General features: G+C 43.1%; 1 protein-coding gene across 1 annotated transcript; it reads right to left on the bottom strand.

The window, feature by feature from the left end:
- Positions 1 to 837: 837 nt before the first annotated feature.
- Positions 838 to 11,588, bottom strand: si:ch211-13f8.1. Its single transcript, XM_034555371.1, has 11 exons — positions 11,539 to 11,588; positions 10,540 to 10,604; positions 10,204 to 10,361; positions 9,522 to 9,909; positions 6,606 to 6,774; positions 4,800 to 5,989; positions 3,504 to 3,651; positions 2,919 to 3,135; positions 2,301 to 2,413; positions 1,992 to 2,182; positions 838 to 1,542 (listed from the first exon to the last, which is right to left on the bottom strand). The coding sequence occupies exons 1-11, from the start codon at positions 11,586 to 11,588 to the stop codon at positions 1,349 to 1,351; spliced, it is 2,883 nt and encodes a 960-aa protein (XP_034411262.1). The 3' UTR covers positions 838 to 1,348.
- Positions 11,589 to 12,070: the final 482 nt, after the last annotated feature.

Genomic DNA, 12,070 nt, shown 5'->3' on the forward strand with positions numbered 1-12,070 from the left:
TAAACTCGTATAACATGGCAAACTACAGTGCAAACTGCGCCATTGTCCACATATATTAAAATAAACCCATCGTTTGAAAAAAAATAGCGAGCCTTATAATTAGTCACGACCTGTTGAAGCAGCAGTCACGACCATCATCCTGCATCCTGCTCAGCCTCACATAATCCCTTTTAACTTTTTGTATCAGCATGTATAGGGAAACCGCAATTGTGCCAAGATTTTTGTTGTTGGGGAGCACTGGTCCCTATTAATGTTATGATCTAACATTTGCAAATCAATAGGCCTAATTGATTTAATTAAGACTGATTACGTATTAAGGGTGTTACTGTCAAATTAGGAAGATGTTCCTAATTCATATGTTTGCATTACTCTAAATTGAAATGTTTACAATATGCTTGTGAATCTGCACTGAATAGATATAATGCGTTGTTGTTGTTGTGTGCATAATTCATGAGTTACAAAGGTTAATAAAATATTTTTTATTTAAAAGAAAACAAGTATGAGTTTCCTGAAGCAATGGGTGGCACAGCACACCTAAATGAAGGAAGGGATCATGCAGAGCCCCAGGGAAATACAGTATGATCCATTGAAAAACAATGAGATAATTGTTGTATATGTTTAAACATAATTTGTGATGCTGTTGCAGAGGGCTCTTTTTTTCAATAAATAGCTCTTTAGGGTCTCATGGGCGAAGATTACATTCGTGGCACAACCTTCAACAAGTCAATCATCTGAAATAATCATTAGATTAATGGCAACAATTTAAACATGCAACGAAACATGGTTTCACTCAAGGGTCATTTAGGGTGTCAAAATAAATCACAATTTGAACATGAGAAAAGTGGAGATGATGCAGTTTTTTAATGGTCTCAAATACTTAAATAAAACATTAATGCAGTCTTTTTCTTGTAAATATAGTTTAGAGATTTGGTTAAAATTCAGATATGAAAGGATCCCTATTCAACTAAATCTGACAAAAAAACATATGTGCAGAAACAAGTTGTGCTGGAGTTGATTTAGTATTTAACATTTTATAAGTATCACAATATACACTATAGTTTCTAGCTAATGAGGCCTTTCAATGGGATGTATTTCGTGATGGATTTGACATTTGGTTATTTTATTGATTTGTCCTTGTAATCCAAATCCCTTGCAGTGTCATATTGTTGAACAACAGGAAATTAACGTCTTACCCCGTAATCTCATGTAGCCCTTGTGACGTAAATCTGTGCTGAAATACACGCTGGTTATCTACCATATGCTACAGTACAATCCGTTGTGTTTGCACTGGTGAGTTATAATCCACGGCTGCAGGAGAAATGGCCCTGTGCCAGGCCTATCTTCCCAGTCAGCGCTGGTTGCGTCGGGCTGGAATGATCCGAAGAGAAGCGGTGCTTTCCCGGGTCATGAGCCGCGTCACATGGTCCAGACTGAGTCCAGCCACTGCCTCTCCATTCACCTGCAGAATTTCATCGCCGATGCCGAGCAGACCTATGTAAGGCCCTTCCCCACCACCGTCCCCCACTTTCTCTACATACACACCTGGGAAGGAAACAATGACAGGCAAAGACACATAAAGGTAAAGGAGCGGTTGGATTGTGTGAGAACGGAGGGGAAATATAGAATTTTAATGGAGAAAAAACGTTGGGAGCGGAAAAAGGAGATAGAGAAAGCCTTTGTGTTTACTGAACCATGCAAAACATATAGGCCGACAAACAATATTGTAATAAATAACATATAACAGCTTTACCCTTATTAAAAGCATTGCATCTGATGATGTTTGATGATCAATTTAACAGTAAAGCCAATTTATATCAGAACATCAGACATTTCAATGATGTTCTCTTTCTCTTCTAATGTCCATTCTGTCTGAAGATACACAACAAAGCAGCCTGGCAGTGAGCAAAGGAAAGGAAGTCACCACCAAATTGATTCAAATTGAGCTCCTCCTTTAAGACGGTACAAAGACAATATGGATAAAGAAAAGTTACCTGTGTCTGGTCGACCTTTGCCCCTTGAGATGACGAAACCAAAGGGACCATTTGGGGGTCTGACGAGTTCCAGGAGGAGGGTCCCATCAGGGAAAGCCTGGGTGACCCGGCCCACTGGACGTGCAATCCTTGAGGTAAGTAAATCTTCAACACTCAGGGCCCTGTGAAGCTCGAGCTGAGGGCTATCAGGGCTGTAATGGCAGACATTCAGGTCCAGCCATTAGAAAACGTAAGGATTAAAAGAGTGGAGAATTTGTTGTTTTATTCATCTCCGTCTTTCTTACTACTGCAGTGTTCTGTGCCACTTACCTCGGTGCCAGGCCGTACGGTATCTGCACTTCTCCCAGTATTGTTGAACGTTCTGTTCTTCTCTCTAAACTCTGCACCGAGGAGGCTTTGCGCAGTTGGGCCAGTGGCAGCACCTAGTGGCAAATAAATGGCACTGTCACAAATTGTGTTTTTCATATTGGCAAAAATTCATCAGATTGGCTTTTAGAAGAGTATTTTTTTGGCTCTAACACCCCTCTAAAACTAACACGTGTGTGTTTGGCAACTCACACACATAATGCAAACACAGGCTGTGGTTGGCTGGAACAGAAGGTTGTTTAAATCTGCTTAGTCTACTCTTACAGCTGCCAAAAGGAAAACAAGAAGGGCGACCACAGAAAGTGGAAGGACGCATGGACCACCTGGAATGCATCATCCGTACAGGCAGAACGGTCAGTAATGCTGAAAAGCCTTGGTTAATCCACTGTGGCACATGAGTGGTGAAAGGTACTGGAACTGGACGTTTACAGACATGTAAATAAGATGTTTTCTTCCACATCTATTTGATGTGGTGAAATAAAACAAAAGTTGACGGCAGCACATCAGCCCTGAACAAAACATAATAGCGTGGCATGAGAAATGTCTGCTGCTCTTGCTCACCGTGTGGAGGGTTTGCAGTGAGGGCGTCCTCTGCATGCGGATGGTGGGCTGTGGTCTGCGCGTGGGGCTTGGGGAAGCAGAGCCGACCCGGGGGGCAGTGGGTAAACTGAGCTGCTCCATGCTGCTGGAGCGGCCTCCTTTCACTAGCCTACCAACACTGTTCAGACCAATGGAGGAAAAGAAGCGACGCAGGAAGAGCTTCGGCCGTCCATCCTTTCTGTAAAAGGTAAGTTGTACACCGTTTATTTTTTGTTTTCAGTAATATAGACTGAAAATGTATTATATCATAATTACATTCCAGACTAAACCACCGATGAACAAGCCAGGGAAAAAGCTTTTTGATGACTTTGCTTATCATTCTGCTATAAAAGGCCTTTACAAGTGAGGGTCTTCATTACCAGAAGAGGGCAGGGTTGTCTTGATGTTCACAGAATAGTTTAATAACAACTTCCTGTGGACTGTAGGTCAGGGTTTTAATCTTCTAACTGCTACCAATCTGGCACGCTCAAGCCGTTTTGGGAACAGCATGAAGGGAGGAAAGGATTTAATGTCTAAGCTACGATGAGAGTGGTTATCTTGGCTTACCTGGACCCGTCAGAGTTTTCCTCCCATATGGCCTCAGCTCTCAGATGTTCTGCTCTCAACAGCTCGGCTCTGAGGTCCTCAGCCCGAGACATAACCAGGCCGCGTAGAGCAGGACGGCACTCAGGACCAGAACCAGGTTCACCGAGACCTGGTAGAAAAGGATGTACTGAGTGGATATATCTTTTCCCATTGTATTCTCTTCTGTTCCATTTTTTCTTTTTGTTCAATTCTATTCTATTGTATTATGCAACATTTTAAATTAGATTATGTTAAATCTGGCTTTCGAGTGACTACAATGTAAACCCTGACATTATAAGCTCCGAGAAAATGTTCCGGGAGTGTGATGACGTAGATTAAAGGAACAGTATATGACATTCAAACATCTATTATCTATATAAAGATATAGTGGAGTACCTGAGCGGAGAATGAAGTCACTCTCCCTCTGTGTGTTGTTATCCCAGCCTTTTCTTGCTTTGTTTACATAGCCGGACCGACCGCACATGCTTTTAGTGCATGTTTGTGCATGTGAGCGTGCCTGCACTTCTCTCCTATGGCGTTTGCAGCTGATATGCCATCCTGACCTCCAGCTTCGTTGCCGAAGAGTAGCACCCACCCTCCGGTTCCCCCTCAGGTAAAGCCTGTTAGTTGTCAGCACGAAGCCGTAGTTCCTACAGTTAGCGCTCTTAGCAACGTTTTCTCAGAGTGCATGTTTACGTTTCATTTAGTTTACGTACTTATTTTAAGCCCTGACCTTGGTTTACTGCGCCCATGCATCGTTCCCAGTGCCTTAGAGGGGGCTCTGACAAAGCGTCAGTATGTGACGAGTTTTGGATTATCCAAAGTTCTATCCCCACTTATCCACATATGCCTAACGAGTAATCAAATACTGCAAAGAATAATTTTTAAGGTACTGGTACTTTACCTGATGAGCATTATATATACTGTATATGTATATATATATATATATATATATATATATATATATATATATATATATATATATATATATATATATACATTGGAAATAATGATCCCAAAACATAATATGTATATTAATGTTCAAGAGTCTAATGCTTACTTTATTTTTTACACCGTACATTTTGATGATATGAATTAAATGAATGCAGGACCTTTCACAATATTATTAGTAAACAGTAGGTATTGCTACTGCTTTTCCAGAACAGTAAATTCTCCTATCAGAAAGAACGGTATCATTCTATGCGACATGTAAATGGCAGAGGCACTGAACTCTCTACACGACCCTCCAGAGGAACTGAAATCTATCTATGGCTCTGCTCATCCCCAGTGACCACTCACCTGCTCCATCTGGAGTGGCATCCCAGAGTTCAGCAGCTGGTAGGTCAGTGGTGAGCCGGGCTGGGGAGTACCTCAGGGTGGAGGGCCTGATACAGGGCACTGGGTTGCTTGTTGCAGGGATCCCTTGGGTTAAAGCCACTGCACACTCCCTTCTTCCATCTGAAGAGTCCAGGAGAGCAGAATGCTGGGATCCTCCCTCGCCTCCCTGATTTGAGGTTATCTGGAACTGAACCGTGGACTGACCTGCAGCAGAGCGATTCCTTGAACTTGACTTCAGGGCTGACTTTATAGGCAGCGATGGAGGAGGTGATTCTCTCAGTCCATCAGAGGCCTCCAGCAGATGGGGTTCCAGAACAACGGGGCTATCTGGGGCAAAGGAAACCGCTCTGCTCAAATTGACCCTGTTCCTGGGATTTGAGTTACGCCGTTGAGCCCAAGACGGACCGTAGGGGCCATGGCCAGACTCCAGACGACTTTCTCCTTTCCTGCTCCTTCTCCTAAGTTTCCCAAAGCCTGATGGTTTCCACCCTGTGTTGCTCTCTTTGTTTTCCCCCAGAACATAAGCTCCTGCAAACGTGACAGTCAGAGGAGCTTTAGGACGAGTACTTGCCTCTGGCTTGTTATGAGGCACCCAGCGAGGAGACGCTTTTTCCCGTGGGTCCTCAGGCTGCTGTGGCTCAGGGTTCTTTGGCTCTGATGGTGATGCGACTGGCTGAGGCTCCTTGACCACGGAACCACATGCCTCACATTTCTTCACCAGCACTATTATCTCTTTAATCACTGTTGTGGGTTCACCACTGACACCCACAACTTCTTTCTTCTGTGAAGGAGGCAGAGAGACACTTCGATTGTTTCTGCTCCTTTCTGAACCGCTACTGCTAGAATCCGTATTACTTTCTTTACTCTTGGACTTGGGCATCCCGGTCCTGCTACGCTGTCTCACTCTATCCAAGTATCGAGATTCTGCTTCTTTCTCCGATTCGTCCTCAAAGCGCACCCGTGTGGGGGAACAACCATACCGTCTAGATCGACTACCTTGGTCACCCGAGGAAGTGTCTTGGTTGGGGATAAGAAGGGGGCCAGATACAGTTTGAGCTGCATGGTCTTCTTGGGTTTGAACAGCTTTCTGCACATGCGTTTGGATTGGAGACTCTATTTGCTGCTTCCTTCTGCAAGGACACAGAAGTGCATATTAAAGAAACACATAGTTTGTCTGTAAGAGAGCTACACTTGTGTTTACTCATTTGTAAGTTAATACCTTATGAAAGTGAAGCAAAACTATACATTTAAGTGAAATTGAATGTCAGCCATCTCACAGCAACAGCCCAGGTAGATAAAAGACTTCTTCAAAATAAGAGATTTTTGGTGATTCATTGAACAAATGAATTACAATAAATGGCAATGGTCGATCCAGCGCATGTAGTGGCTACAGGTAGGTTTGCTGTGCAGTCTTGGATGCAGAATCCAATGCAAATGCTCCTAATTGTCCTGCAGATATAAGGCGATTACTGTGTGACACTATTTCATGACCAAACATTTTCTTAACATTGTCCGCTCAGTGTTTGAAATTACAAAGCACAGTGAAGTTCCAAAGCTTCAACTTAATTTCAGTCAGCACACACCAGCGTTGGCCAAATTAAACTCGTTATCACGACACTGATTCATACCCTTGCACATGTACGAAGAACCGCACAAACACAAGTCGGACATTCACAGTCTTGAACGTCCTACTTGTGAAGATGCCAAAGAGGTCGTAGCCCACATGAGTAGATGTAGCCAACTTACACGGTGGATCTCTGATCAGAATGAGAGCGTCTGCAGGGGAGATCGCTTTTAATGTGATTGGAGCGAGCCTTGAGTCGTGCTCGCTCCAGAAGAAGCTTGGCTTGCTCATGTCTCGGGCTCAGAGGAAGCTCATCACTGATTACAAGAAGTGACCTGACGATAAGCAAAAAGATGCAAATGAGAAAATAAATAAATCATTTCGGTGATAAAAAACAACAACAACAGCAAGGGAATGGATAGCGTGAATGTTATCGAACAAGTGTATATTTCCATCTGTTTGAGTGCAATTGAATATTTAATAAAGTCTTTAAATGTGCAAAGCTTATTGTGTGTTGTGACATATACAGCAACATCATATTCCCCGCGGATTGACTTAACATAGAGTGAGTGAATCAAGCTGCATCCTCCTAAGCTGTTTTATGTAATATCAAATAGATAGACTGGGGCGTGGTACCGGCAGTGAGCAGCAGAGAGACACGTCATCTTTCCATCTATCCTTATGCCCAGCAGCTAAGCTGCTCTGCATTGTGCTTCATCTGTACTTGTCTTTATCCCCTGGCCCAGTGATAAAGATAGCATGATACACCAGCCATGTGGATTATCCTTGTAATGGACTGAGTATGATTCATTCTTTCCTGGGTGTCAAGAGAAGAACATATTGTTTTATAATAGATTACAGTCAAACACTGACAAACACAGTATAAATAGCAGTCTGTTTATACCGTTTCAGCTGTTTTATGCAGTTAATGAACAATGACCAGCAGGCCCTCTATAACTAACATGGCCTCTAAAATATAAAAGATCAAATGAAAGACTGAGCAGATGAACAATTCAAGTAACTCAAAGAAATGGTGGTTTTATTGCTTAGTTGCACATATGTGTTCAATGTAAATATCGATTTATTATAGTTTTGTATCTCTTAAAGTACAATTCTGGAAGAAATAGTATAACTTTTCCTCCTGGAAAGAATACGTTGTCGCTATCCAACACACGAACCTATTGTTAACTCAGACTGAATAGCGGTGTACAAAATCGATGACCCCCTTTTGAGTGACATGATGTAACATCCCGTGAATGGGGGGAGGGGTGGAATGTTTGTTTTGACTCTCTTGTAACACAAACAATATTTCTTACAGCTGATTCGTCAATAAAAAATCAAATTAAACACTTAACGTGTGACTTCTTCAAGAATTAAGTGTGTTTTAGTTTTGTGTGATTACAGTGATAGCAAGGTTGTAAGACTTTATCTCTATTGGAAAGTAGCACAGTTTGTAAATCTCTTGCAAAAGGGAGCTTTATTTCATAAACCTATTTTGAAAGAATGTCATCTTCATCTATATACTGTAGTTGATATCCATAGTTATTTATCCGAATATTCAATTTGTACGATTTGTTTGACACCAACAGCTTCAATCCAGGAAAAAGACAGAACCTTAATTCACAAAAGTTGAGCTGTAAGAGTGGAATTCATGAAAGAATGGAATTCATGAGAAGAGGATATAGTAGTGCATAGAAGTTGTATGTCTGCACCCCCGCCAAGCACATAAAGCAGCTTTCCATTGCTCACCTCAAATAGGGTTCAAGTTCCTGAGCAAGAATGTCTGAGTCTGAGCTGTCCAAAACCCCATGGGCACCTGCGACTAGCATACAACAGAGAGGAAAAGTACATATCACAGCAGATCTGACAGAGTGTGGTTGGAAAAGCTTTAGGTTTTACGCCCACAAAACATGGATTTCCTGTCTTTGTTTCCCTCGACATTTTGCGAGCCTAGTCGAGTGTATTATTCAAATTTAGGGTTCAGTTCTTATTTAGTGTACCATGTTGCGCTTGCTTGGGGAAAATACTACTGCCAAAAGAGCCATTAGCCATGATGTGACCTAGAGGGACTTGTGGGTATTAAAATAATTGGGTCTTTGTATTATTGTAAGGATTTTCATAAACCTTCATACCATTAGATTGACAGTCTCATAGGTTATCCCTGACTGATCCTTAATGTCAGTCAAAAAAACACAGGTTATGCAACCACTGAGAGACGGATCGAGGCAGATTCCCCAGAGACAAGAGGGAGAAATCACCTGATCAGAGATTGGCCCGATATGGATTGCACTGACTGTATTGGTATCGACGCACTCGGACGCACACACAGGACAAATACATGATATCACAAATACATGGTATGGTAAAATACATCATTTTCCACCTTACATGACTAGAAAGACATTCATTAGCGCACAGATAGAGATACAAAAACCGGGACACTTCCCCCACCGCTCTGACTGCTAATAATAGCAGCAAACTCATGCACATCTGCACATCTGACATCTGTTCCACTCTGGGAATCAGCCAGGTTACTGTGTTCCTATACACCATCATCAGTAGACACACACAGGCTTGTATAAGGCACTTTAAACAGCTGTGGTAGCCGGATGGTGTTCTCAGCAGATGAAATGTGGACATTATTAATAAAAAGCTTTTGAATGTTTTGGGGGGGGAAATGCTATTTCTGAAGCACTGAGCTGAATTGTTCTGCCTCCACTCAGTAATATATAATAATAATAGCAAGCAACAGACGAAGAAGCAGTGCACGAAGAAGTCAAGAAACTATGACTGAGCCACTTGTTTAATGAAGTTTATGTCAACATACCGATATGCCTGTTTTTTTATTACAGAATGTGATTGTTACGGAGCAGACATTAATGTCTCAGTCAGAGTTTGTTTTACAGCACTTCTATGTAATACAATCCTTTCATCAACAAGCTAAAATTAAAAAACACCTCAGCCATAGGAGGGAGGGATCTTATCTGTGACTCCAAGTTTGTTTCTCTCTCTTGTTATTCATTTTTATTCGTACATTTTTACTTACAAAGTTTTGACATCTGACATGAAATACATGCTCTAGCCCTCAAGAGACCTACCTTTACAATCGCCTCCGCACGCCGTGTCTCCATAGCCGGCACTTTCCCCTCCGCTCTGCTCGCTCTCCTCTATAAAGTTTGGGGTTCTTTCCCGTAACTTTACATACGCTCTCCGCTTCACCTTCGATTTCTCATCAGCAGAGAGTAGCCCACTTTCTGAAGACATGCTTTCCGAGCTGTCTGAACTGCACAGTTCTTTGGCTAGGTCACCAGCGTCTAACTCCTTCTGCTCACATCTGTCCAGGTAGCACTCCACACTGTCCGAGTGTTTGAACTCTGAGGATGGGTCGCTGTCATCCACTACACTTCCGGCATCGCTCCTGGTGCCTGTTTCGGATGGTTTAGAATAGCTTTGAGGCTCTGTTGTTGCTTCTGCCTGAGCATGGTCCTTCAGAGGTAAAGTGGAGGGTGTGTTGTCGAGGCTAACACCATTCAGAAGCAACGTTTCAGGGCGCACTACTCTCCAGAAGCCCTTGGGGGGTGCCCAGTGTCTTGTTGACGTGGAAGACGAAATGGAAGCTTTTGTAGAAGCAGGAAATGAGGAGAGCACAGGTAGAGGAGGAAGAGCAGCAGCAGGAGGAGGGGATGGGTCATCCTTACTGCTGCTTGAGTTATCAGATAGAAGACTCTCTAGACTGGTGCCCTCCCCGAGCCCACAAGGCTGGCATGTCAAAAAACTGACCTGGTCCTCATTTTTCTCTGACCTCTCGTCTTCAGCTTCCTCTCCCTCCTGGAAGACCTGCTCTCCTCGTGCTTCAGCTGGAGGGCTGTGGATCTCGAAACTGACTTGCACCTCCACCTCCTCCTCTTCATCACTACTGCTGAAGTTCTTCGCAGTGCCTGATCGCCACGAGGGGGCAGATAGAGAGAGCTGACCCTTTCCTCTGGGCCTCTGTCTGAGAAGGACTTCGGATGAAATCTGCCCAGCGGGACTGCTCACTAGAACATCTGTGTCCAGTCGTTCCCTTTCTTTCTCTCGATCGCGCCCCCTTGTCCTCCTCTGTGTGAGTGACTTCACCTTGGTTTGTAGTGCGTGAACAGCCGAACTCTGAGGAGGAGGAAGCTGGGTGCTCAAAGAAGATGCTGGGAACACAGGCTCAGGGACAGGGCCAGTGATGAGTCCCCAGTTAATGGGAATCCCAGTAGGTAAAGGGGAACGGAATTTTGGTTGGATATTATCAACCACCTTTTCTTCCTCCATTGGCCGGTCATGCACAGACAAGTCCCGACAGATCCTATTGATAATAAAAGAAGAGACTTTTTTTTATTTAGGCATGTGGACAAAACCATGTCTCCTACATCTGTTCGACATCTCTGTTACCGGCTATACTTTCTATCTGATCTGCCTGGTGAGGAGATATGTAATGTGGATTCAGTCCCATTGACTTATCCACTGATTACTTTGCAGTAATCCTTTAGAATGAGAATAAGCAACTGCTGCCTGCAACTGAGCCCCTATACACATAAACAACATTATGAATGTGTGTTGTCAAGCAAAATAAACAATAAGCATGAAACTTAACGTCCTCTGTAAACCAACAGAGAGAGAGAAACAAGTTTGAAATATGCAGCCGTAAGAAATTGACTTATTTGAAGATTATGTGTCTCACACTGTAGATCATATGAATAACACCTGGCCAATTTCACAAATATGACTTGCATTATGAACAAGTAAGCACCACAACACATTCCCTGAAGCCAGATTTAGTCACAGAAATAGGACTAACGCACAAAGTGCATAGTGTTCGGGAATATTAAGTGAAGATTGTGTCAATTAATACACACTTCCAGCATTGAAAGTTACCATAAATTATGGCGCAACTGCCCAAGTGTAAGTTATACCATCCGTTATAAAAACCTGCATCAACCGTGCAAATATTGCAGCGCGCATCTTCGGGTCGCTAGCCAACATAAGCGAGTAAACAACTTTCATCTCCCTATTTTAAAAAAAAGAAACAAAATACCATCTCCCAATGTTTCTCCAGATCGTGGCGATGCGCTTCCGCTCCCTGTTTACACTGTTCCCGGTCCGGCCAGTGTCCGGCGAGGCAGCAGCCTCTCAGTCATGATTGGTCCTGTAATCCCTCCAGAAATCAGTAGGATTAGACAAAAAAAAAATGGAATACAAAAAAATGCCTGCTTTAATGTGGTCCTTTCCTCACGAACCCGTTGCAGAGTGAAGCTCTCTGTTGCGTAAGTGCAGTGAAGTGACACTGACGCCTGCACAGTAATGAGCCAATGAAAAATAATATAAAAAATACAAATAATGGCTTGAAGGGCTTCAGTCTATATAAGTTCCTTATTTCAAAGAACTGAAGATTGATTTAACAATATAGTGGATCCTTCCCGGTAACGCGGTTTATCCCTCTCTCTCTGTCCGTGCGTATGCACGCACACGTATGCGCTCGTGCGTAATTGGGACAACGTTCTACTTGTAAATTGCCACAATCCCCCAGATGTGATCAGACTCTGGCAAATGCTGCTCAGTTTTGCGTCGTGGGTGTGCGTGCGGCCCAGTGTCAGCAGAGGGCGCCATGAGCACGTACACA

Source organism: Cyclopterus lumpus, chromosome 17 (assembly GCF_009769545.1).
Source record: "Cyclopterus lumpus isolate fCycLum1 chromosome 17, fCycLum1.pri, whole genome shotgun sequence".
NCBI classification, from domain to species: domain Eukaryota; kingdom Metazoa; phylum Chordata; class Actinopteri; order Perciformes; family Cyclopteridae; genus Cyclopterus; species Cyclopterus lumpus.

Bases quoted from the DNA above. Each gene is read 5' to 3' on its own strand.
- si:ch211-13f8.1 (XM_034555371.1), bottom strand. From the start codon at position 11,588: ATGACTGAGAGGCTGCTGCCTCGCCGGACACTGGCCGGACCGGGAACA. The intron at 9,910-10,203 runs GTCAGTTTTTTG...TTACCTCTGAAG, and splicing joins CAGAGAAAAATGAGGACCAG to GACCATGCTCAGGCAGAAGC. The intron at 2,414-2,918 runs GTGAGCAAGAGC...ATTTGCCACTAG, and splicing joins CACTGCAAACCCTCCACACG to GTGCTGCCACTGGCCCAACT.